This window comes from Heterodontus francisci, chromosome 7 (assembly GCF_036365525.1).
Source record: "Heterodontus francisci isolate sHetFra1 chromosome 7, sHetFra1.hap1, whole genome shotgun sequence".
NCBI lineage: Eukaryota > Metazoa > Chordata > Chondrichthyes > Heterodontiformes > Heterodontidae > Heterodontus > Heterodontus francisci.
The window spans coordinates 12318036-12344407 of NC_090377.1; the positions used below are offsets into that span (position 1 = coordinate 12318036).

At 51.7% G+C, this 26372-nt stretch overlaps 2 protein-coding genes across 4 annotated transcripts in view; one reads left to right on the top strand and one right to left on the bottom strand.

Annotated features, from left to right (window-relative positions):
• LOC137371850 (receptor-type tyrosine-protein phosphatase-like N) overlaps positions 1-1793 on the top strand; it is a 349861-nt gene extending 348068 nt beyond the window's left edge. Inside the window, exon 24 of the mRNA XM_068034799.1 lies at positions 160-1793. Coding sequence (XP_067890900.1) covers positions 160-231 — 72 coding nt within the window. The 3' untranslated portion in view covers positions 232-1793. The remainder of the gene's footprint in view (positions 1-159) is intronic.
• A 5277-nt stretch (positions 1794-7070) lies between these two features.
• The window catches only part of dnajb2 (DnaJ heat shock protein family (Hsp40) member B2), a 72884-nt gene continuing 53582 nt past the window's right edge, over positions 7071-26372 (bottom strand). Inside the window, exons 10-11 of one of the 3 annotated variants that reach the window (XM_068034802.1) lie at positions 9380-9432; positions 7071-9195 (exon numbers count right to left, since the gene is read on the bottom strand). In XM_068034802.1, coding sequence (XP_067890903.1) covers positions 9404-9432 — 29 coding nt within the window. In that variant the 3' untranslated portion in view covers positions 7071-9195; positions 9380-9403. Of the gene's footprint in view, positions 9433-17376; positions 24759-26372 lie in introns of those variants that run through there. The other 2 variants (XM_068034801.1, XM_068034800.1) reach the window with 2 other exon arrangements.

Sequence of the window (26372 nt, forward strand, 5' to 3'; positions counted from 1 at the left end):
TGGTGGGGGGTGGGGGGGGTGGCTTGAACCCACGACCTTCTGACTCAGAGGATGAGATACCACTATCCACAGAGCCACAGCTGACATCAGTAAATAAAGGCCTTATGGGCAGGGACATGTTTTGGATTCTAAATGAGCACCTCTTTATTCTCGGCACAGGACCAGTTTGAGTTTGCATTGACTGCTGTGGCAGAGGAAGTGAATGCCATTCTGAAGGCGCTGCCTCAGTGAACTCACCTCATACTGCTCAACGAGTGGCAAGTCAGCCTTCGAAATTGCTTCATTCTCCATGGATCCCCCACCGCAGCCTGTACCGTGTTCGTGTCTTCTGTCACGTGTTTTGTCTCGCCTTGGAAACAGCAACACGCAGTGCAGTAAATTTTCTGTGAGGGGCTTTCTCTTCGTAAACATATTTATATAATGGGCCAGAACCTGTGAATGGTGCTCAGTACTGTTTATGGGTAAATGGATACTGCAACCCCTAGCAAGGGGCAGATGTGCAGTTACTCACAGATACCCATAAGAGTTGCTCTCCGGACTCACAGAATGGATTACAGCACAGAAGGAGGCCATTCGGCCCATCGAGCCCTTAACGGCTCTCTAAAAGAGCAACTCAACTAGTCCCACTCCCCCTGCCCTTTCCCCGCCGCTTATCCAATTCCCTTTTGAAAGCCACCAATGAATCTTTCTCCACCACGCTCTCGGGCAGTGCATTCCAGACCCTAACCACTCACTGCATAAAAGAGTTTTTCCTCATGTCAACCTTGGTTCTTTTGCAAGTCACTTTAAATCTGTGTCCTCTTCCACCAATGGGAACAGTTTCTCTCTATTTACTCTGTCCAGGACCCTCATGATTTTGAACACCTCTATCAAATCTCCGCGCAACCTTCCCTTCCTGAAGGAGAGCAAGTTGCGTCACTCCCCCTTTAGCTTCACGGAAATGACATCTCACCTTTAGCATTCCTGGCTGCCTGGTTTCCCTTGCTGCACCCTTTATCAGCAAGGACTTTCAGCAACTTTGAGCGCAAGTAAAGAATTGTGGGGGCAAGTCCAACGTTAGACACCCAGCTGCAAGTTCTGGCCCAAGTATACACACACACACACCTATATAAAAAAATATATACATGAAAGCATAGTGTGTACCTGAAAACTACCTGATTAACAGTCTGAAGGTTATTTTTTAGATCTAACTTCCTGCATTACACAATAAGAAATATAGGGGGGATGGTTAGTTCTTGATTTTGTGCGGTAATGTAAAGCAATGACAGCGAATCTCCAGACCCCCTTTTACATCTCCCCTGATTGAAGTCAACTCAAATACAAAGCAAGACAGATGCATAGGGAGTTGTCGACTCATCATCGCCTGTTGTACACTCGTTCGCAGTTTTAAAAAATCCTCCCCTCCTCCCCTGCTCCCATTGAGCATTACTGACTGCGTAGGTCTAAATTCAACCGTGAAATGTCAGCTGAGGAAATTGAGAAAACAAACTGTGTGTTCATTGCAGGTTAGACTCCCTCCCCACCTCAATATCAGTGTTGGCAGGTGAGTTTATTTCGGCAGCCTGCAGGTATAGTGGAGGGGTTCACACTGCAACATCTCATTTACAAACCTTCTGAAAACATTTCTAAAAAAAAAAGTTGAAATTAATTTTGTATATTGATGTGAATAAAGTTTTCTTGTGAGGTCTGTGCAAATTGCAAACAAAAGCCTCCTGTATCCTTCTTGGATTTCCCTCCTTTTCTCGTTAAAGATGTACTTTTGCACAAGATATTTCAGCCTCTACTCACCTCAATGCCTGAGCAGACTCACATGAGGACATACATGCACACGCACATACCTGTGCACAAACTGTGCCATTAAGTCTACATTGCCTCACCCTATTCCTTCGGGCAAAATACATCATCTGCCAACTGTCTGTATTAAATTCCATCTGCCACCTCTCTGCCCATTCTGCGAGCCTATCTATATCCTGTTGCAGGTGGTTCCGATCCTCCTCACTGTTTGCCACTCCTCCAAGTTTGATGTCATTGGCAAAGTTTGAAATTCTATTGTGATCTAAGATTCAAGTCATTTATATATAGCAAAGGAAAGCAGTGGTCCCAGCACTGACCCTTAGGGAACACCACGGTCTACCATCCTCCAGTCTGAAAAACAACCATTTACCACAACTCACTGTTTTCTGTCCTTAAGCCAATTTTTATCTAATTGGATACTCACCTTCCTATTCCATGAGCCTCAATTTTGTTAACCAGCCTTTTATGTGGTACTTTATCAAATGCTTTCTTAAAATCCATGTGGACAATGTCCACATTCCCTTCATCAACCTTCTCTGTTACTTCTTCAAAAAAAATTCAATTAGACAAGTATGATCTCCCTTTTTAAAAGTCTGTGCTGGCTATCCTTAATTAACTCAAACCTCTCCAAGTGTTTGTTGATTTTTTTCCCCCCTAATTATTGCTTCTAAAACCTTACCCACTACTGATGTTAATCTAGCTGGTCTAAAGTTACTCGGACTGTCCTTACACCCTTTCTTGAATAAATCTCACCCTTCTATTCCTTTCTACCCCATGTGTTTATCCAGCTTCCCCTCTGCTATTCCTCTCAATCACTCACTGTGGTAGTGAGTTCCACATTCTCACCACTCTTTGGGTAAAGACGTTTCTCCTGAATTTCCTATTGGCTTTATTAGTGGCTATCTTATATTTACGGCTCCTAGTTTTGGTCTTTCCACCATAAAGGAGTTAGCCAAATTTAATAAAACAGAAAATGCACAACATGGGACAACATCAGAACAGGTGGTTTAAAAAAATGTCAACAGCTTCCCACATAGAACAATCACCCCCTTTACTCCCACATCATTTTATCAAATCGTTGCAGCTGGTAAAGGGTAACCAAAGCACAACATGCCATTCAAAGCTCCTTCAACAGCAATGCTCAAACCGACAATCTCTACCACCTAGAAGGACAAGGGCAGCAGTTGCATGGGAACACCACCACCTGCAAGTTCCCCTCCAAGCCACACACACCATCCTGACTTGGAACTTTATCGGTGGTTCCTTCATCATCGCTGGATCAAAATCCTGGAACTCCCTCCCTGACAGCACTGAGGGTGCATCATCAGCACATAAACTGCAGTGGTTCAAAAAGTTAGTTCACTACCGACTTCTCAAGGGCAATTAGGGATGGGCAATAAATGCTGGCCTGGCCAGTGATGTCCACATCCCCTAAACGAATAAAAAGATGGTTAAGCGGACCTCTTATCTACATAAAAATATTAAGTGTTAAACATTAATAACCCCAGGTGTTGACCAGTGGTTACAAGTACTAAATAGTGAAAAATAAATTCATATCTGAAGGAATTTCACACAAAAAGGTAATAAATGTTCAGACTAACCCATAAAGATAAAGCCGGTGTAATTTAATCATCCAGAAACAAGAAGGGGGAAGTTAACCAAGGTGGCATCAGGCAACTTGTATGAATTGAGGTCTACCCCCTGCAACCAAATAAGCTCTGTTTATAAAGATAAAGGCACTTAGCAGACATTTTTTTTAGAATTAGAATTAGAACATTACAGCGCAGTACAGGCCCTTCGGCCCTCGATGTTGCACCGACCATCTGACCTACACTATTCCATTTTCATCCATATGTCTATCCAATGACCACTTAAATGCCCTTAAAGTTGGCGAGTCTACTACTGTTGCAGGCAGGGCGTTCCACGCCCCTACTACTCTCTGCGTAAAGAAATTACCTCTGACATCTGTCCTATATCTTTCACCCCTCAACTTAAAGCTATGTCCCCTCGTGTTTGCCATCATCATCCGAGGAAAAAGACTCTCACTATCCACCCTATCTAACCCTCTGATTATCTTGTATGTCTCTATTAAGTCACCTCTCCTCCTCCTTCTCTCTAACGAAAACAACCCCAAGTCCCTCAGCCTTTCCTCGTAAGACCTTCCTTCCATACCAGGCAACATCCTAGTAAATCTCCTCTGCACCCTTTCCAAAGCTTCCACATCCTTCCTATAATGCGGTGACCAGAACTGCACGCAATACTCAAGGTGCGGCCTCACCAGAGTTTTGTACAGCTGCATCATGACCTCGTGGCTCCGAAACTCGATCCCCCTACTAATAAAAGCTAACACACCATATGCCTTCTTAACAGCCCTATTAACCTGGGTAGCAACTTTCAGGGATTTATGTACCTGGACACCAAGATCTCTCTGCTCATCTACACTACCAAGAATCTTCCCATTAGCCCAGTACTCTGCATTGCTGTTACTCCTTCCAAAGTGAATCACCTCACACTTCTCCGCATTAAACTCCATTTGCCATCTCTCAGCCCAGCTCTGCAGCCTATCTATGTCCCTCTGTACCCTACAACACCCTTCGACACTATCCACAACTCCACCGACCTTCGTGTCATCCGCAAATTTACTAACCCACCCTTCTACACCCTCATCCAGGTCACTTATAAAAATGACAAACAGCAGTGGCCCCAAAACAGAACCTTGCGGTACACCACTAGTAACTAAACTCCAGGATGAACATTTGCCATCAACCACCACCCTCTGTCTTCTTTCAGCTAGCCAATTTCTGATCCAGAATTAAATCACAGTTTGATGCCAGTGTGGATGGGTGAGTTGAAATACCAGCGAGATGAGCTTTGACGATCAAATGGATTTGTTTTTACATCTTTAACTTTCCTTATTGTTCTGATGAAGAGAGTAGATGAGATAATCCAATTACTCAATGGCAGGACTGGGTTTTAACAGCTAGTAAGTGGGGTGGGGAAGACCAGCAAGCGGCAAATCCCACCGTTTGGATGCCCTGGGAAAGAATGATGGCCCCTACAGGAAGATCAGTAAGTTAGGAGAATCCAGGACAAGCTATTCAGCCCATCATGCCTGTACTGGCTCTTTGAAAGAGCTATCCAATTAGTCCCACTCCCCTGTTCTTTTCTCCATAGAGCAACAAATTGTGTCTGTTGGACACAATGGGGTGGATTTATGCAGTCAACAGAGCTCTCGGCTACTGGCTGAAGAGCTGGTGAGAGCCCTCATTGCCTCTTTCCGGGAAGGCCTGCCACATTATGTTCTAATTAGGCACCTAAGTGGAGAACAGTGGGCTTTCCCTAGGATTAAGGATCCCGGGGATGGAAGTCCTGCCTGCTGAAAGCTGCGCCAGCACAGAGGTGATGGCTACTGCCTGTAATGCACCCACCGGAGGCCCAGGATCGTCACAGCATCCAACCAACAGGTGAGTCATGGCAGGAGGGGTTTCGCAGGGAAGGGGTTGTGGGGGTGGGGTGTCAGCGGCAGGGGTGTGGCTCTTGTTATGAAGGTGCTTCCATTTTTAATACTTTTTGAGGACTCATGTTCAAAAGATTGTGGAAATATTTGAGGAGATGCTGGACTTTCTTTTAAAGGAGTCATTGGAAAGACACTGGACTTTCTTTAAAAACACTCACTGGAAGTCACATGTCTTAAGCTAAGTCAACAGCAGGAGCCTTGCTATTGGAGTTGTTTACAGAGAAGTGACATGTCTAGATTTGTGGTGGTCAAGAGTTGGTTTCGTTTTTGGATATTGTTTGGAGCTCAGTTGGGATGTAAGCCGGCTAAAAGAGAGAGGCTACCAGCTCATCCTGTTCCACCTCTGAGAAACCCTGCGAATCCGGTGCGAGAACTGGAGAAACTGATGGAGCATTCTCTCCCGAGAAGCTCCTGCAAAACTTTCTCTTGACATCTCCTGAATGAACTGCTTCTGAAAATATCCCAGTGACAACCGCATGCGTCTAGTGGCACCTGTCTACATGTAACCGGACAGCAGGCCAACTGGAACATTCCATACTTTATGCTTTTCTTCAAGAATTAACAAGGACTTGGTGGCCAAAGTATATTTTTGTAACATTGATTTCTGCAGAGAAAGCTTATTTTTCCTTTAACTGGTGTTTGTGTATGTGTTGGGGTTATTTAGAAAGGAATATATTTATACTTTCATATTTCAACCTGTGTGCTAATAAGCTTTGCATCTTTATTAACTGAGTCCTATTTTATAATAAATTAATAATTTGTTTATTAAAGAAACCTGGTTGGCAGATTTTTATTCTTGAATAAAGTATATACTTGGCTGTATTGATAACTGGATAAAACATTTTAAATATGTTATGACCTGTGGAGAAATGGAACCAGAGAAAAACAGTGCACTCCTCGGGTGTAGTATTCTCAGTGGCCCCCACCCCTCCCCCTCCACAACCCCACCAACCCCCACCCCTCCCCCTCCACAACCCCCGACCCTCCCCCTCCACATCCCCTCTGACCCCCACCCCTCCCCCTCCACAACCCCACCCCTCCCCCTCCCCAGACCCCTCCTCCCTACCTCCCCAGAAGCCAGCAAGCAACCTGCTAGTCGTGCTCCCGTGTGGCTATAGGCCTGCCCGCCGCTGGGCTAATACCGGCAGAGGTGCAATGAGACCCCCTAATTGAGCATTACTTGCCCACTTAAGGGCCTCAATTGGCAGAGGGGCAACAAGGCCATCCATGGTCCTTCCCACCAGGGACTTAATTGGGGTGAAGGCAGGAAGGTGGCACTCACCACCATCCCGCCCGATTAAATGCCGTCCCCGCCTCCAAACTCACCGCGGGGGAGATCATAAAATACCCCCCAATATTCCAGCTGAGATCTGACCAGTGTTTTTATCAGGGTTTACCATAACGCCCATTCTTCTGTACTCTATGCCTCTATTTATAAATCATAAAATTGCATAAGCTTTTTTTTTTTTAGAAAACAGCCTTCATAACTTATCCTTCCAAGATTGGTGTTTGAACACCCCAGATGTGTCTGCTCATGCACCCTGTTTAAAATTGGACCATTTAAGTTAGTAACGATGCTGGTCTGCTGGAAAAGGTCCAAATCCATCTGATGATCCCCTTTCCTCAAACCATTTGTCACAGGTCGCCAGCAGAGAGCTATATAAAAGTCAATAAATATTATTGGTCCTTTTGGAAAGTAGACAGTGCTCCAGAGGCAAGGAGAGAAATCAGTACAAGGTCGTTGAGTTCAGAACACCACAAGATCATCCACCTGTAGTTTATTCAAAAACATTCTCCAAAGTTCGATACAGTCTTTGTTCTATTGTATACAATCCCAGAGAATTCCAATGGCAATTTATTCCCACTCCGTTAGAGAAATATCGACCGTGGGAAATTTCCTCAGCACAGCTTCCGTTCCGTTGATGTAACATCACTGAGTGCAGCAGGAACTCCGCTAGCCTGCAAAGAGCGACTTGGAGGAAATTTCAGCCACAAATTCCATTTGGGGTGTTTTTTTTCTCTTGTCATAGAATCGCACAACATAGATGCAGGCCAATTGGCACATTATTCTTTGAGGGAAGCTATTCAATTAGTCTCACCACCTTTCCCCACACCCTCACCTCTTTCTCCATAGCCCTGTAAATTTCTCCTTTTCCTACTGCCTTTTGAAAGTTATTATTGAATATGTTTCCACCACCATTTTTTGGCAGCGTATTCCAGATCGTAACAACTCGTTGCATCAAAAAAATCTCTTCTCATCTCGGCCCTGGTTCCTTTGCTGATTACCGGTGTTCTCGGCTTACTGACCCGTCTGACAACGGAAACAGTTTCGCACTATCTACTCTATCAAAACCCCTCATTATTTTGAACACTTCTACTAAATCTCCCCTTAACTTTCTCTGCTCTAAGGAGAACAATCCCAGCTTCTCCAGTCTCTCCACATTAACTGAAGTCCCTCATCCCTGGTACCATTCTAGTAAATCTCCTCCGCACCCTCTCCAAGGCCTTGACTGTTGAGCCACATTTATTACAAACACAGGTGGGCGAAGAAGGCACAGCAGAAGATCTATTCTCTTGCCCCTTCCCCTTCCTCTTCAACTACCTTCCCTCTTGTTCTATAAATAGTTACTCTCCAGAAACTTGGCCAAGTGCCCATTCTACATACATGAACCAAGCCAGTGAAAATGGCAGCTGCTGGGCAGCACTCTCACCATGCACACCCCAGCCTTCGCATAAACCTAATCCTCACACAACCTTCCATCAGTGAGGTCAAGGGAGATATTCCCCCGGAAGCAAAGATCCCTGATTGGTTTTATCCCCAAATCCCACCAATCCCCAGCCCAGAGATGCTGAGGACAATTTCTGGGGTTAAACCAACAGTAGTCTGACTGGGTTGTATCACACCCTGTCAGTGTATTGAGTGTTTAAGGTCACAGAAAGTGAAAAAAGAATAATGCTCTTCCAACAGTACTGAAGAGGAACGGGACTAATTTGCAGATTATTTGGATCAAGTGTAAACCAGAAGGTGAAAAAATTAGGAACTGACTAAAACCTCCAGAGGCTATAGAGCAGCCAATCCCAAATGGGGGTGCTTCTCCAAGCTTGTCCAAGTAAGCTCCCTATTCCTGTAACCTCCTCCAATCCTACAACCCTCTGAGATCTCTGCACTCCTCCAATTCCAGCCTTTTGCACATCCCCAATTTTAATAGCTGCAGCATTGATGGCCATGCTTTCAACTGCCTGGGCCCTAAGCTCTGGAATTCCCTCCCTAAACCTCTCCATCTCTCTCTCCTCCTTGAAACACTCCTCAAAGCCAAACTTTTGGTCATCTGTCCTAATACCCCCTTATGTGGCTCGGTGTCAAATTTTGTTTTATAACGCTCCTGTGAAATAACTTGGAACTTGTTTTATTACATTAAAAGATGCTATATAAATGAAAGTTGTTGTATCACACAAATATTGTATAAGATGGTCAGGATACGAATTCCAACAATATATTTACAATGAATCAATTTATGATGTACACATCAAATCATACAGGGACTTTTCTTTTTGAAAGGGGGAGGTTGTACATGATCCCTGACAATGGACAGAAGCAACAGTAAACCCTCTCCTCCCCTTCTTCAAAGCAGCATCGTCAAAAATTCAAAACAGAACACTTCATTCAACAGCATATAACAAACATTGCACACATGGTGTATTTTGTTTTAAAATGTTAAGTCATTTCCATATACCCAGTGACCTTTGCTACACATTCCAAGTAAAAGTGCTCCTGTATGAAACATAGACGAAAAGCAACATATGAATAAAAGCGTTAACGATATTGGTCACACAGCCAAAGATAGCACACGATCCCAAAAGGTCGCTTTCCATACTTTCCAATCCTAGGAATCGGACGCGAAGATTGCAGCAGAAAACCGAATGACAAAATAAGATTAAACAAGAAACAAAGAGACAAGTGTCATGATTACAAACAAGCAGCAGTGCAATGCAGGAATCAGTCATGTGACTGGCACAGCAAACAAAAGATGAAATAAAGTGATGATTTTTTAAAAACGTAAGCATTACCTGCTGGAAAAGAACTGCAGCTAGTCAGCCTGAATAAGCCTGGAAGTCTGCGTCTGGTAAAGAGAGAGAAAATGACAGAGAAAGCAAGAGAAGCGATGGTTTGAAAGTGCGACATGCAAACGGTATGTATTTTAAAAAATATGCTACCATGATTTGGCTTATCAGTTGATGTAGTGGGGTGGGTAAATACCATAACAAAAAAGATCACAGTCCTGTTTGATTTGATCCAGCACGAGGTTCTTAAGGGGACCACCCAGGAGTAGAGTCAAGCACAGGCAGAAAACTTCCCCGCAGACATAAACAAACACACACATGACTAAGGGAGGCTAATTTATCTCAGACGCGAAGACACTGGCTCAAAGCCATATCTCCCCACTAAGCATCCTCCATGCTAAGGAATAAAGTGGGTAGGAATGTGACGAACAGGAGGAGACCATTCAGCCCCTCGAGATTGTTCTGCCATTTGATTAGATCACAGCTGATCTGCGCCTTAATTCTATCAACGACAACAATTTATATTTGTATTGTGCCTTTAACACGATAAAACATCCAAGATACTTCAGAGGAGAGTTATAAAGCACATCTTTGACACTGAGCCATATGAGGAGATATTAGGGCGGATGACCAAAAACTTGGCCAAAGAGATAGGTTTTAAGGAGCGTCTTAAAGGAGGAGAGAGAGAGACAGACAGAGAGGTTTAGGGTTGGAATACCAGAGATTCGGGCACGGCTGCAAATGGTGGAGCAACTGAAATTGAGCACCTGCAAAAGGCCAGAATTGGAGGAGCGCGGAGGTCTCGGAGGGTTATGGGGATGCAGGGAGGAGTGAGGCAATCATATGAACTAGGAGCAGGAGTAGGCTATTCAGCCCCTCGAGCTTGCTTCACCATTCTGTAAGATCATGGCTGATCTGTTTGTGGACTCAACTCCAGTTTCCTGCCTACCCCCTGTAAATATTGGCCAAGATACCAGGGATAACTCCCCTGCTCTTCAAAATAGCACCATGGGATCTTTTTACATCCAACCAAGCGAGCAGATGGGGCCTCCGCTTAACGTCTCGTCTGAAAGACGGCACCTCCGACAGTGCAGCGCTCCTCCAATACTGTCGTGGAATGCCAGCCTTGATTTTTGTGCACAAGACCTGGAGTGGGATTTGAACCCAGAACCTTATGACTCAGAGGGGAAAGCACTAACCACTGAGCTGCAGCTGCCACTGAGGCCATGCACAGATTTGAAAACAAGGATGAGAAGTTTAAAATCGAGGCATTGCTTAACCAGAAGCCAATGCAGGACAGTGAACATGAGGTAACGGGTGAATGAGATTTCAGACAGAGGCATCAGAGTTTTGGACGACCTCAAATTTACATCAGGTAGAAGGTGTGAGGCCATCCAGGAGATTGTCTTTTTTAAACTTGCTCAAGGGACATGGGAGTTGCTGACAAAGACAGCATTTATTTTCTGTCAGTAATTACCCTTGAGAAGGTGGTGGTGAGCTGCCTTCTTGAACCCCTGCAGTCTATGTTGTGTAGGTACAACCACAGTGCTGTTAGGGAGGGAGTTCCAGATTTTTGACGCAGCATTTCAGAAACAGGAGCTGAGGCAGGGACAGAGTCGGGTGATGTTAGAGATGGGAACGGATGGTGTTCGTGATGGCACAGATGTGTAGTCGGAAGCTCATGTTTGGACCAAATATGACACCAAAGTTGCAAGCACTTTGGTTCAGCCTTTAAAAGCAATGTGGGAGAGATGGAGTCGATGGCTTAAGGAACGGACTTTGTAGGAGTACTGAAAACAACGGCTTTTGTCTTCCTAATACTTAATTGGAGGAAATGTCTGCTTATCCACTACCCTTTGATCCTTGTGCACAACAACGATCTATTTCAATCTGGAAAACTCCAATTGTCCCCCAGCATTCATAGTTTTTTCCAGGGAGAGAGTTCGAGGATTCCACTACCCTTTTTCTGAAAAATACTTCCTGAATTTGTTCCTGAATAGTGAGCTCCAATTTTAACATTATATCCCATTGTTCTTGATTTCCGAGTAAAGCTCCCTCGACACTGTCCCCATCAAACACTCCCAGGACAGGTCCAGCATGGGATTGGCTGCTCTCTGATTTGGGAGCCTGAGTGCATCAACGAGGTGCAGCTGACTGTTGCTGTGTGCACAGGTTGGAGGCTGCAGGCTGTGTGACTGCTGCAAGAGGGAGAGACTGAGACTGAAAGAAGGGTTTTTCCACATTTTCAACAAAGGAAGGAAGGCAGAGAACTGGAAGCTCTTTTGTGAGTTTGTTTTGTACTGAAAGTCTTTTTCATTGATTGTTGGGGGTGGGGAAAGAAGAGACCTGAAGACCTTGGGTGGGGCTGTATTGTTCAATAGGGAGCTCCTGTGTTTAACATCTTTGGATAGGGAGCTCCCTCCCCACCCCAACTACTAAGCCTGGGACAGCTGGAGCTGCCCAGGTGAAGAGACTTATTATCTGAACATCAAAGGAGGCGTGTGCCTGGGCAGCTTACAGCTGACCCAGGTGAAGACATCACCCCACCCTCCCAACTGGAAGACCAGCTACAAGACTTGTGCAATACTAACAAAGACTGATTCCTCTTGGCCTTCCTCTCCCTCAGCCCCTTCCCCTGTGCTACATCCTTTAAGTGTTACATTTTTGATTTATTGCATTTGCTCTTTTCTTTTTTTTTGCTCTCAACAAAGTGCTTGTAACTCTTCCACCCCATGACTTCTCAGTCCTCTCCAGTGGCAGGGCCCTCCTATGCTGCAGCAGCTGCGACAGCTGCTCCTGTGGCCCCGTCACCATTTAAAATCTTAACATCAAAGCATGGGGTGAAGAGTTACACCCATCCTAATATGACTATTGAGGCTTGTGTTAAGGCAATGGCCGTGGTTGTCGGCCCCTCGGCCATTGTTGCAGCCTCAAAGATGTATGGGAAGGCTGTGTTCTTCCTGAAGACCGAGCGGGCTGTGTCCTCGCCCTAAGTACGGGGCTCACAGTGGGTGGGATTTTCCTGCCAGTGGACCCTCTGGGGGGCCACTGCACATCGGGTAACCTTGTCGAACGTCCCACCCTTCATTCCTGATGAGCTCCTCCTCCCCCACCTACACCATCTGGGGGAGGTGAGGTCAGGGATCACCCCAGTCCCGCTCGGTCTTCGGGAGCACAGCCTCCGACATGTCTACTCCTTCCGCCGCCAGCTATTCATGCAGCTGGCACGGGAGGAGGTCTTGGAGGGCCACTTCGGTATAGAGTTTCAGGGGACGGCCTACCGCGTCTTCTGGACCTCGGATGGAGCGCGGTGCCACGTCTGCAAGGGGGTGGGGCATGTTCGTAAGAATTGCCCCAACCTCCCGGCCGCCAGCTCCACCTCGGCGGCCCAGAGTGGTTCCACAGCACCTCCTCCCACTCCTCCAACACATCCAATAAACACCGCTCAGTCGGTTCCGGAGGCTGTGGTTTTCACAGCCTCCGGCGGGGAGGGGAGCGTCCGAGCGGAAGGAAGACGCGGGGAAAAAAGAAACATCATGAGGCGTGTCCCCTGGACACTTTGACTCAACCCGAGCCTGAGCTCAGCCCAAAGCCCATTCCCATGGAATCCACCTGTCCCAGGGCTGGGCTCAGGCCCAGGGTGACTAAAAAGGGAAAAAAGGGTGCGGAGGCGGAGGCCTCTGATGACATGGAGGTCTCTGAGTCTCCGCGCCCAAGTGCGAAAAAGAGGAGAAGGCACCCCTCCACAGAAATAACACAGGGCCCTGAGGTGCAGGGCCCATCTGTTGGAGGGGAGCTGCCTCCTGTTTCTGGTCCTCAGGTACCCCCTACCGCCACCACCAAGGCTACAAAGTCCGGGCAGGTGCTCCCTATTCCTCAGGATGGAGGGGAGGGGATGGCCCCGGTACATGAGGCCCCTCCTGAAGGAGTAAGTGGGGCCCTGCTTGTGGTGGGGGAGCCTGGGGAAGCCACCCATTCTGCCACTGCTACTGGGTCGGGTGTCCTGAATGAAGGGGAGGGCGAGGCCCCAGAGGGTCGGGCCTCCCAGCCGGAGTCCACCACCAACCAGGAGACACCCGACCCAGTTATAACTGAGAATGCTGCCCCATCTGCTGGGCCTGTGGGTGCTGGCGGAGCGGGAGATAGCCTCCTCCCTCCGCCTCCAGTCTCGGCTCCGGCTGGTTTCCCGGAGTCGGGAACTTCTGTCTCCCCTGGACCACTCATTGCCCTGGGGACGGAGGTGGAGGGGGGTCCTGAACCGCTGGTGCCTACAGGCTCCAGTTTCACAATAGAACCCAGAGTGGACTCCTCCGCCATCGATCCTGGGGGTGGGATCGTGACGGAGGCGGGACCAGCTGGCGCGGCCGGGACGTCCGCCCCACAGTGTGTGGTGGATGTGTCGGCCGCTGGCGGTGACGACCCAGAGGAGGATGGGGATTCGGTGCGGGGCACGGAGGATGATCTTGATTCCATCGCCAGTGAGGTGGTGGAGTCCCTCGTGCCTCCCACCGAATCTCCTCTCATCCCCACGGCGGAACTCCGGGATTTCCTCGCGGCTTGCAGAGGTTGCCGCAATAAAGTTCAGCTGGCCCTCGACCGTTGGTCGAATCTGGCGCTGATCATACAGTCCGTCCGTGCCGCCCTTAAGATAGCGGGCAAGCGCGCGGACGTGAAATTGGTTGAGAGGCGCCGTTTTAATGTGTTCCTCAATGGGTTGCTGGGGGAGTGGAGGGCCAGGTGCACTTCCACTCCCTCCTCACAGTGAGGTGTTTGTGACGGGTTTTAATTACCTTTGACATGAAGATAACCATAGCCAGCCTCAACATCAACGGCAGCAGAGGGGCTCACCGCAGATTTCACAATCTCTCAGTCCTCAGGGAAGGGAGATACGCGGTGAGCTTTCTGCAGGAAACCCACACCGTTCCGGGAGACGAAGCCACCTGGCTCCTGGAGTGGCAGGGTGGGGTCTACATGAGTCACCTCACCCCTATTTCTAGTGGGGTGGCTATCTTGTTGGCCCCGACTTTTCAGCCGGAGATCTTGGGGGTCAAGGAGCTAGTGCCGGGCCGCTTGCTCCACCTCGCCGTTCGCCTGGGTAGCGTGCCGCTCCACTTTGTGAACGTGTACGCGCCCAGGCCCGGCGCATTGCAAGCGCGCTTCTTTGAAGAAGTGTCCGCTCTCTTGAGCTCCATCGATAGCGGCGAGTGCATCATCCTCGGGGGGGATTTTAACTGCACCCTCGAGGTGGGGGATCGCTCCGGTCCCCAGCGCGGCCAAGCGTCGGTGGAGAAGTTGAGGGGACTGATCAGCTCCCTTAACTTGGTGGACGTCTGGCGGAATCTCCATCCCGACTCCAGCGCCTTCACGTGGAGGTCTGGAGGAGGGGGGTCGCGAATCGACCGCCTCTACATTTCGCAGGCGTACGTCTCCCGCGTTTCGGCGGCCTCCATGCGGCTGGTGCCGTGCTCGGACCACCACCTGGTGTGGGCGGAGTTTACTCTGCTCCGCACGCGGGCGGGGTCCGCGTACTGGCACTTTAACAACCGGCTGCTGGAGGACGTGCGATTTCGGGACTCGTTCTGTCGATTCTGGGCCGACTGGAGAAGGAAGCAGGGGGGCTTCCCCTCCTTGAGGCTATGGTGGGATGTGGGCAAAACTCACATCCGTGTCTTCTGTCAGGAGTACGCGAAGGGGTCGACCAAGAGGCGGGAAGCCGAGATCGGGCGCCTTGAGAGGGAGGTGCTCGACTTGGAGTCCCGCCTCGGTCATGCCGTCGTGGACCCGGCTCTGTGGCAGGCGTACAAAGAGAAGAAGGGCGCGCTGAAGGACCTGCAGCTCATAGTGTCCCGAGGCGCGTACGTGAGGTCGCGGATCCAGATCCTGGAAGATTTGGACCGCGCCTCTCCCTTCTTCTACTCGCTGGAAAAATGGCGGGGGGTCCGTAAGCAGCTCATTGAGCTGCTGGCCGACCACGGATCCTCCATCACGGATCCGGAGGGAATGGGCCTCCTGGTCCGGACTTATTACAGTGCGTTGTTCTCTCCGGATCCGTCCAGCGAGGATGCGCGCAGAGTTTTGTGGGAAGACCTGCCGCAGGTCAGCCCGGAGGGCGCCGAATGATTGGAGGCTCCGCTCACGTTGGCGGCGCTGACTGGCGCCCTCCACCAGCTCTCGAGGGGCAAATCCCCAGGGCTGGATGGGTTGACCGTGGAGTTCCTCAGGGCGTTCTGGGACGTCCTGGGGGACGATTACGCGCGGGTCCTGGGGGAAAGCCTGCCGACCGGGGAGATGCCCCTCTCGTGGCGCAGGGCGGTCATCGTCCTGCTGCCGAAGAGGGGCGATCTCCGCCTGCTTAAAAACTGGCGTCCGGTCTCCCTCCTCAGCACGGATAAAAAGATCTTTGCCCGGGCTATGTCTACCCGCCTGGGCTCCGTGCTGGCCCACATGATCCACCCCGACCAGTCCTACACGGTCCCGGGCCGGTCCGTCCAGGACAACATCCACCTGGTCCGGGACCTGATCCATCTTTCCCAGAGGACTGGTCAGTCGGTCGCCTTTCTCTCCCTCGATCAGGAGAAGGCGTTCAACAGGGTGGATCACGATTACCTTTTCGAGACTCTGCGTGCTTTCGGACTTTTATACGCCGCCGCAGAGTGTCTAGTCAAAGTTAACGGGTCCTTGACGGCGCCCCTTCGCTTTGGGAGAGGAGTGCGTCAGGGGTGCCCCATGTCCGGCCAATTGTATACCATCTGCGTGGAGCCCTTCCTGTGCCTGCTTCACAGGAGGTTGACGGGATTGGCTCTGCGCGAGCCGGCCATGCGGGTCGTCCTCTCGGCTTACGCCGACGACGTGCTCCTCGCAATCACAGATCCCGTTGACTTGCGGAGGATGCGCGACTGTCAGCAGACCTTTTCTGCCGCGTCCTCCGCGAGGATCAATTGGGAGAAATGTTCCGGACTCCTGGTTGGTCAGTGGCGGGTGGACTCCCTGCCGGAGGAGATGACACCTTTTGCGTGGAGCACCACGCACCTCCTCTATCTGGGAGTCCACCTTAGCCCCGCTGAGGAAGCCTGGCCGGCAAACTGGCAGGAGTTGGAGGCGAAAGTCACCGCTCGGCTGGGGCGCTGGACAGGACTGCTCAGAGTGCTTTCCTACAGGGGCCGAGCGTTGGTCATAAACCAACTGGTGGCCTCCATGCTGTGGTACAGGTTGGTCACTTTGGCCCCGCCCCCTGTATTTGCCACCAAGATCCAGAAGAAACTCGTCGATTTCTTCTGGGGCAAGAGGAAACACTGGGTCTCTGCCGCGGTCCTGAGTCTCCCGATCGAGGAGGGCGGTCAGTCGCTGGTGTGCGTCCGCACCCAGGCTGCGACTCTCCGCCTTCGGACCCTGCAGAGATACCTGTACGTCGAGCGTCCTCCCAGATGGTGTGCGCTGGCGACGTATTTTTTCCGCCAGTGTCACTGCCTTCAAGACGACACGCAGCTCCCGGTGGAGTCCGTTAGCCGCGCCTCTCTGAGGGAGTTGCCTGTCTTTTACCGGGATCTTTTCCGAGTGTGGAACATGGTCGCCTCCAGTCAGGGCGCTCCCCCGCCGGCGGAGGAGAGCGCCTCGGCTGTCCGGGCGGCCGACTCCGGGGACGGTCCGGCGGGCGGAGGAGTAGCCGAAACCCCCGGGACGTCCCTCACTGCAGGTGGCGAGGGGGCTCGGGAGTGCGGAGCGATCTCGGCGGAGCTGACCCCCGCTCGGCCGGAACTGCTCATCGGACCCAGGCCCCGAAACCCTCCTCGGGAGCCGGTCCCGCACAACCCGAGCCGCCTCTCGGAAATGCCCTCCGTGCCATTCCAATCGGCGCGGAGGGGTTTCCTGTACGGGCTGCTCCTGCACACTCTCCACTTCCTCGCCCTCGTCAGCCGGCCGGACACGCCCTGGCGGTCCGCGTTGCCATCTGGCGGCGAGGGGAAACCCCGATGGAGGTCTCTCTACGCGGGAGTCTTCCCCCTTTACATTGGGGACCTGGGGTGGAGGGTGCTGCACAGAGCAGTCCCGTGCAATAGGCTTTTAAGTAGGTTCACGGACTCCCAGGCCACCTGTACTTTCTGCGGCCTGGACGAGTCCGTGTTCCACATTTATACGGAGTGTGCGAGGTTGCAGCCCCTATTTGAGTATCTGAAGGGGCTGCTCGTCAAATTCTGGCTGCACTTCAGTCCCACGCTCCTGATCTTTGGGCACCCGGTGCGGAGGGGCTTGGGCCGGGAGGAGGATCTCCTCGTCGGTCTGCTCCTGGGCCTGGCCAAGGTGGCAATTCACAGGTCCAGGTTGCGGGCCGTCGGGGGGTCCGTCCTCCCCGATTGCCTGCCCCTCTTCCGCGGTTACGTTCGCGCCCGGGTGTCCCTGGAAAAGGAGCATGCGGTGTCCGCCGGTACGCTTGAGGCCTTCCGCGACCGGTGGGCACCGCAGGGACTGGAGTGCATTGTCAACGCCGAGAATGGCATTTTAATTTGAGTTTTTTTTTTTATTTATCTGGTTTTAATAAAGTTATTTAAAAAATATAAGTGTGTATATAAAGGGGGCCTGAGGAATAAAGGCCCCCTCGACATATAAAATATATATAATGGGGGCCTGAGGAATAAAGGCCCCCTCGACATAAAAAATATATATAAGGGGCCTGGGGTATAAAGGTCACCACAAAAAAAAAACGGGGTTAGATACAGAGTAAAGCTCCCCCCAAAAAAAAACAAAAAAAAAAAATGGGGTTGGCTGCTCTCTGATTGGGAATCCGGAGTGCCTCAACGAGGTGCAGCTGACAGTGCTGCAGTCAGTTGCTGGAGAGGGAGAGCTGAGGAGAGAACTGCAGAAACTTTTGAACAAGTTTTGCTACAGAGGAGGAACAGACTTTGGAATCAGTCTGTATTTCGAGGTGGGTGTCGAGCACCAGACTTTTGTTTCATTTGGACTGTTGTGGGAGGTGCTAGAGGCCGGAACAACAAGGGGTGGGGGCTGTACAATTCTGCAGGGAGCTGTGCGATTGCATTTGACTACACAAGGAAGCTCCCTCCCCACCCGAATTGCCCAGCCTGGGTCAGCTGAAACTCCCTGGCTACAGAGACTGAAGGATCTAGCTAGTGCCTGGGCAGCTTTCGGCTGACCCAGGTGAAGATCCCTCCCACAACCACAACCAGAAGACCAGGAGTGGTTAGAGTGCTCAGAGTACTACCCTTTAAGGGAAAAAAGCAAAGTCATCGCTTGCAGCCTGTCTTTCCCCTTTCCTGTACCCTCAGCTTCTCCCCAAACCTACTAGCTGCCTTTTCTTGGAAACATTTTTTTTTTTGTTTGCCTGCAATTTGGGAGTGGGTTTGGCTCTTGAACCCATGGCAAGCCCATCATCACCGGTGGCGGGGCCCTCTCATACCTATGCAGCTGTAGCCTCTGTGGCCGCCTGTGTGACCCCGTCACCTTTTAAATTAATTACATTGAGCCATGGGGTAAAGAGCTATCCCCACCCCAATATGTCTATAGAGGCCTGTGTAAAGGTAATGGCCGAGGTTGTCGGCCCCTCAGCCATTGTGGCAGCCTCAAAAATGTACGGGAAGGCTGTGTTCTTCCTGAAGACTGAGTGGGCCGTGTCCCTGGCCCTGAATAAAGGGCTTACTGTGGGGGAGACATTCTTGCTGGTGGACCCTCTGGGAGCCACTGCGTGGCAGATAATGTTATCAAATGTCCCACCCTTCATTCCCAGTGAACTGCTCCTCCCCCACCTGCATCATCTGGGGAAGGTAAGGTCAGGGATCACCCCAATCCCGCTCGGTCTTTGGGAGCACAGCCTCAGACCTGTCTACTCCTTCTGCCGCCAGCTATTTATGCAGCTGGCGCAGGAGGAGGTCTTGGAGGACCAATTTAATGTAGCGTTCCAGGGGACAGCCTACTGCGTATTCTGGACCTCGGATGGGGCACGGTGCCATGTCTGCAAGGGGGTGGGGCATGTTCGTAAGAACTGCCCCAACCTCCCGGCCTCATCTCCGCCTCGGCAGCCCAGGGTGGCGCCACTGCACCTCCTCCCACTCCCCTCACACATCCTACAGACGGTTCCGGAGGCTGTGGTTTTCACGGCCTCCGGCGGGGAGGGGAAGTGGAGTTGTGTCATGGTGTCCAGCGTACGTGCCTCTCGGTGTTTATTTTTTCCCTGTGCCTTCCTTCAACTCGGAGCTCCCTACCCTGCAGTATGGAGGGGAGGGGGTTACCCCTGTATGTGTGGCCCCTCCGGGGGGAGCCAGTGGAGCCCTGCTTGTGGTGGGGGAGCCTGAGGATGCTCCTGGAGAAGCCTCCCAGTCTGCCACTGGGTCGGGTGCCCTGAGTGGAGGGGAGGGCGAGGCCCCAAAGGATCAGCCCACCCAGCCAAAATCCACCACCAGCCAGTAGACACCCAACCCGGTTAGAATTGAAAATTTTGCCCCATCTGCTGGGTCTGTGGGCGCTGGTGGAGCGGGAGATAGCCTCCTCTCTCCACCTCCGGTCTCGGCTCCGGCTGTATTTCCGGACTCGGGAACTTCCATCTCCCCTGGACCGCGCATTGGCCTGGGGACAGAGGTGGAGGGGGGTCCTGAGCCACTGGCGCCCATATGCTCCAGGTCCATTCTAGAACCCAGAGGGGACTCCTCCACCATCGATCCTGGGGGTGGGATCGTGACGGAGGCGGGACCAGCTTGCGCGGCCGGGACGTCCACCCCACAGTGTGTGGTGGGCGTGTCGGCTGCTGGCAGTGACAACCCGGAGGAGGATGGGGATTCGGTGTGGGGCACGGAGGATGATCTTGATTCCATTACCAGTGAGGTGGTGGAGTCCCTCGTGCCTCCCACCGAGTCTCCTCTCATCCCCACTGCAGAACTCCAGGATTTCCTCGCGGCATGCAGGGGTTGCCGCAATAAAGTTCAGCTGGCCCTCAGCCGTTGGTTGAATCTGGCGCTGATCATCCAGTCCGTCCATGCCGCCCTCAAGAAAGCGGGCAAGGGCGCGGGCGTGAAACTGGTTGAGAGGCACCGATATAATGCTTTCCTCAATGGGTTGCTGGGGGAATGGAAGGCGAGGTGCACTTCCGCTCCCTCCTCACTGTGGGATGTTGGTGACAGTTTTTAAGTACCTTTGACATGAAGATAACCATAGCCAGCCTCAACATCAACGGCAGCAGGGGGTCTCACCACAGATTTCACAATCTCTCAGTCCTCAGGGAAGGGAGATATGCGGTGAGCTTTCTGCAGGAAACCCACACTGTTCCGGGAGACGAAGCCACCTGGCTCCAGGAGTGGCAGGGTGGGGTCGACATGAGTCACCTCACCCCTATTTCTAGTGGGGTGGCTATCTTGTTGGCCCCGACTTTTCAGCCGGAGATCTTGGGGGTCAAGAAGCTAGTGCCGGGCCGCTTGCTGCACCTCGCCGTTCGCCTGGGTAGCGTGCCGCTCCACTTTGTGAACGTGTACATGCCCAGGCCCGGCGCGTTGCAAGCGCGCTTCTTTGAAGAAGTGTCCGCTCTCTTGAGCTCCATCGATAGCGGCGAGTGCATCATCCTCGGGGGGGATTTTAACTGCACCCTCGAGGTGGGGGATCGCTCCGGTCCCCAGCGCGGCTAATCGTCGTTGGAGAAGTTGTGGAGACTGATCAGCTCCCTTAACTTGGTGGACGTCTGGCGGAATCTCCATCCCGACTCCAGCGCCTTCACGTGGAGGTCTGGAGGAGGAGGGTTCCGAATCGACCACCTCTAATTTTCGCAGGCTTACGCCTCCCGCGTCTGGGCGGCCTCCATGCGGCTGGTGTCGTGCTCGGACCACCGCCTGGTGAGGGCGGAGTTCATTCCGCTCCGCACGCGGGCGGAGTCCGCGTACTGGCACTTTAACAACCGGCTGCTGAAGGACGAGCGATTCCGAGACTCGTTCTGTCGATTCTGGGCCGACTGGAGAAGCAAGCAGGGGGCCTTCCCTTCCTTGAGGCTATGGTGGGATGTGGGCAAGACTCACATCCGTGTCTTCTGTCAGAATTACGCGAAGGGGGTCGACCAAGAGGCGGGAAGCCAAGATCGGGCGCCTAGAGAGGGAGGTGCTCGACCTGGAGTCGCGCCTCAGTCATGCCGTTGCGGACCCAGCCCTGTGGCAGGCGTACTAAGAGAAGGGCGTGCTGAGGGACCTGCAGCTCACAGGGTCTTGAGGCGTGTACATGAGGTCGCAGATCCAGATCCCGGAAGATTTGGACCACGCCTCACCCTTATACTCACTGGAAAAATGGTGGGCAGTCCGTAAACAGCTCGCTGAGCTGCTGGCTGACGACAGATCCTCCATCACGGATCCAGCGGGAATGGGCCTCCTGGTCTGTACTTATTACAGTGCATTGTTCTCTCCAGATCCGTCCAGCGAGGACGCGCGCAGAGTTTTATGGGAGGACCTGCCGAAGGTCAGCCTGGAGAGCGCCAAAGGATTGAAGGCTCCAGTCACGTTGATGGAGTTGACCGGTGCCCTCCACCAGCTCTTGAGGGGAAAATCTCCAGGGCTGGACGGGCTGATTGTAGAGTTCCTCAGGGCATTCTGGAACGTCCTGAGGGACGATTACGCGCGGGTCCTGAGGGAAAGCCTGAGAACCGGGGAGATACCCCTCTTGTGGCGCAGGGTGGTCATCGTCCTGCTGCCTAAGAGGGATGATCGCCCCTTACTTAAGAACTGACATCCGGTCTCCCTTCTCAGCACGGATTATAAGATCTTTGCCCGGGCTATGTCTACCCGCCTGGGCTCCATGCTGGCCCACATGATCCACCCCGATCAGTCCTACACAGTTCCGGGCCGGTCCATCCAGGACAACATCCACCTGGTCCGGGACCTGATCCATCTTTCCCAGAGGACTGGTCTGTCATTTGCCTTTCTCACCCTCAATCAGCCGAAGGCGTTCGACAGGGTGGATCACAAATACCTTTTCGGGACTCTGCACGCGTTTGGATTCGGGCCGCATTTTGTGGCCCGGATCCGACTTTTATACGCCGCTGCACAGTGTCTGGTTAAAGTTAATGGGCCCCTGACTTTGGGAGAGCAGTGCGTCAGGGATGCCCCATGTCCAGCCAATTGTATATCATCTGCGTGGAGCCATTCCTGTGCCTGCTTCACAGGAGGTTGACGGGACTGGCTCTACATCAGCCGCCCATGCGGGTCGTCCTCTAAGCTTACACCGATGACATGCATAGATCCTGTTGACTTTTCTGCTGCGTCCTCCGCAAGGTTCAATTGGAAGAAATGTTCCAGACTCCTGGTGGGTCAGTGACGGGTGGACTCCCTGTTGGAGGAGTTGACATCTTTTGCATGGAGCACCACGCACCTCCTCTATCTGGGAGTCCACCTTAGCCCCGCTGAGGAAGCCTGGCCAGCAAACTGGTAGGAGTTGGAGGCGAAAGTCACCACTCGGCTGGGGCGCTAGACATGACTGCTCCGAGTGCTTTCCTACAAAGGCCGAGCGCTGGTCATAAACCAACTGGTGGCCTTGATGCTGTAGTACCTGTTGGTCACTTTGGCCCCGCCCCCAGCATGCGCCACCAAGATCCAGAAGAAGGTCATCAATTTCTTCTGGGGCAAGAGGAAACACTGGGTCTCTGCCGTGGTCCCGAATCTCCCGATCGAGGAGGGCAGCCAGTCACTGGTGTGCGTCCGCACCCAGGCTGCGACTCTCCGCCTTCGGACCCTGCAGAGATACCTGTACGGCGAGCGTCCTCCCAGATGGTGTGCACTGGCGACGTATTTTTTTCCACTGCCTTCAAGACGACACGCAGCTCCCGGCGGAGACCATCAGCCACGCCTCACTGAGGGAGTTGCTTGTCTTTTATTAGGATCTATTCAGAGTCTGGAACATGGTTGCCTCCCGTCAGGGTGCTCCCCTGCCGGCAGAGGAGAGTGCTTTGGCTGTCCGGGCGGCCGGCTCGCGGGACAGACCGACGGGCAGTGTAGCCAAAGGCCCTGGGACGCCCCTCACTGCGGGTGACGAGGGGACTCGGGAATGCGGAGCACACCCGGACATGCTGACACCCGCTCGGCTGGTACTGCTCATCGGACCCAGGCCCCAAAACCCTCCTCGGGAGCCGGTCCAACACAACCCAAATCACCTTTTAGAAATGCCCTCCGTGCCATTCCAAACGGCGCGGAGGGGCTTCCTGTACGGGCTGCTCCTGTACACTCTCCACTTCCTCGCCCTCGCCCGTCGCCCGGACACGCTGTAGTGGTCCGTGTTGCCATCTCTATGCGGGTGTCCTTCCCTTTACATTGGGGTGGAGGGTGCTGCACAAGGCAGTCCCGTGCAATAGACTTTTAAGTAGGTTCATGGACTCCCACGCCGCCTGTAATTTCTGCGGAGTGGACGAGTCCACGTTCCATGTTTGTATGGAATGTGAGAGGTTGCGGCCCCTGTTTGAGTATTTGAAGGGGCTGCTCCTCAAGTTTTGGCTGCATTTAGCCCCACACTGCTGACCTTTGGGCACCCGGTGTGGAGGGGCGTGGGCTGGGAGGAGCATCTCCTCGTCAGTCTGCTCTTGGGCCTGGCCAAGGTGGCAATTCACAGGCACAGGCTGCGGGCTGTCGGGGAGGTCCGTCCGCACAGATTGCCTGCCCCTCTTCTGAGGTTACGTTCGCGCCTGGGTGTCCCTGGAGAAGGAGCACGTGGTGTCCACCAGTTCGCTTGAGGCCTTCTGCGACCGGTGGGCACCGCAGGGGCTGGAGTGCATCATCAATGCCGAGAATGGCATTTTAATTTGTGTTTTGGGTTTATTTAACTGTTTTTAATGAAGTTATTTATTTAAAATGTATATAACGGGGCCTGAGTAATAAAGGCCCCCTCTACATAAAAGGGGCCTGGGGTATAAAGGCCACCTTATATAAAAAAACAGGGTTAGATACAGAGTAAAGCTCCCTCTACACTGCTCAGAAACGTGCCTCAGAAGAGTAACCCCCACTGTTTCATGTGAAATTGCTCAGTCTGCTCACCACCCTTCCTGTGTTCTCTCTGAATATTGCTAATCAGTGCCTAGTTGGGGCAGATTTGTGCTGTGCAAACCTAATTCATACAAGGCCACAAGAGACAGAAGAGAATTACATCCCATTTTAACCTAACTCATCCCTCGGGAAACTGACGGGACCGGGTGCGACGCTGGTTTTTTACAAACCTGCCTGATTTTACTCTCTGTTCAGGAGAGTAATATCGGGCAGGTGTAAATCCAGTATTACACCTGATCCCGTACGATTCCTGGCCGGTGAATCAGGTTAAAACCATCACCAACTGGTCAGTACGCCTCCCAAATAGCCCGCAGCTCAAAACTTACATCACAAGAATGTTGTTCTCCACCATCTCTCTCCACTGATCATCATCCATGCTGTGGAATAAAGGAACGAGAATGTTCGGAGCAGGAGTAGGCCACTCAGCCACCTAAGTCTGTGCCAACTTTCAATTAGACTCTGCCCTTGCCTCAGCTCATGTAACCTCTAGACTTGACCATTCGAACACCCTCCTGGACGGCCTCCCATCTTCCACTCTCCATAAACTTAAACTGATCCAAAACGCTGCCGCCCATATCCTAGCTCGCTCCAAATCCCGTTCATGATCCCATGGTCATTGACCTACATTGGCTGCCGGTTGGAACATAGGAACAGGAGTAGGCCATTCAGCCCATTGAGCCTGCCCCGCCATTCAATATGATCATGGCTGATCATCCACTTCAATGCCTTTTTCCCACGCTATCCTCATATCCCCTTAGGTCATTTGTATTTAGAAATCTGTCAATCTCTGCTTCAAACCTATGCAATGACTGAGCTTCCACAGCCCTCTGGGGTAGAGAATTCCATAGATTCACAACCCGTTGGGTAAAGAATTTTCTCCTCATCTCTGTCCGAAGTGGCTTCCCCCTTATTTTGAAATTGTGTCCCCTGGTTCTAGTCTTCCCAACCAGGGGAAACATCTTAGCTGCATCTACCCTGTCTATCCCTTTCAGTATTTTGTAGGTTTCAATGAGATCACCTCTCATTCTTCGAAACTCGAGAGAATACAGGCCCAGTTTCCCCAGTCTCTTTTCATAGGACAGTCCCGCCATCCCAGGAACAAGTCTGGTGAATCTTGGTTGCACTCCCTCTATGGCAATAATATCTTTCCTAAGGTAAGGGGACCAAAACTGCACATCATACTCCAGGTGTGGTCTAGCCAAGGTTCTATACAATTGAAGCAAGACTTCACTCCTCCTGTACTCGAATCCTCTTGCAATAAAGGCCAACATACCAATAGCCTCCTTAACTGCTTGCTGCACCTGCATGTTAGCTTTCAGTGACTTATTGACAAGGAGACCCAGGTCCCTTTGTACATCTACACTTTATAATCTCTTACCATTTAAGGAATACTCTGCACGTCTATTCCTCCTACCAAAGTGGATAATCTCACATTTTTCCACATTATATTCCATCTGTCATGTTCTTGCCCACGCACTAAGTCTGTCCAAATCCCATTGAAGCTGCTTTGCATCTTCCTCACAACACACATTCCCACCTAGTTTTGTGTCATCCGCGAACTTGGAAATATTACATTTAGTCCCCACATCCAAATCATTGATATATATTGTGAACAGTTGAGCAACGCCTCGATTTTAAAATTCTCATCCTCGTGATTCAATCCCTCCATGGCCTCACCCCTCCCTATCTCTATAACTTCCTCTAGCCCTACAACCCTCCAAGGTCTCTGTGCTCCTCTGATACCTGCGCATCCCCGATTTCCACTGTTCCACCATACAAACCGACGAATTAGGAGCAGGAATAGGCCACTCGGCCCCTCGAGCCTACTCCGCCTTTCAATACGATCATGGCTGATCTGACTGTAACCTCGACTCCACATTTCCACCTACCCCCGATAACCTTTCACCCCCTTGTTTCTCAAGAATCTATCTACCTCTGCCTTAAAAATATTTAAAGACTCTGCTTCCACTGCCTTTTGAGGAAGAGAGTTC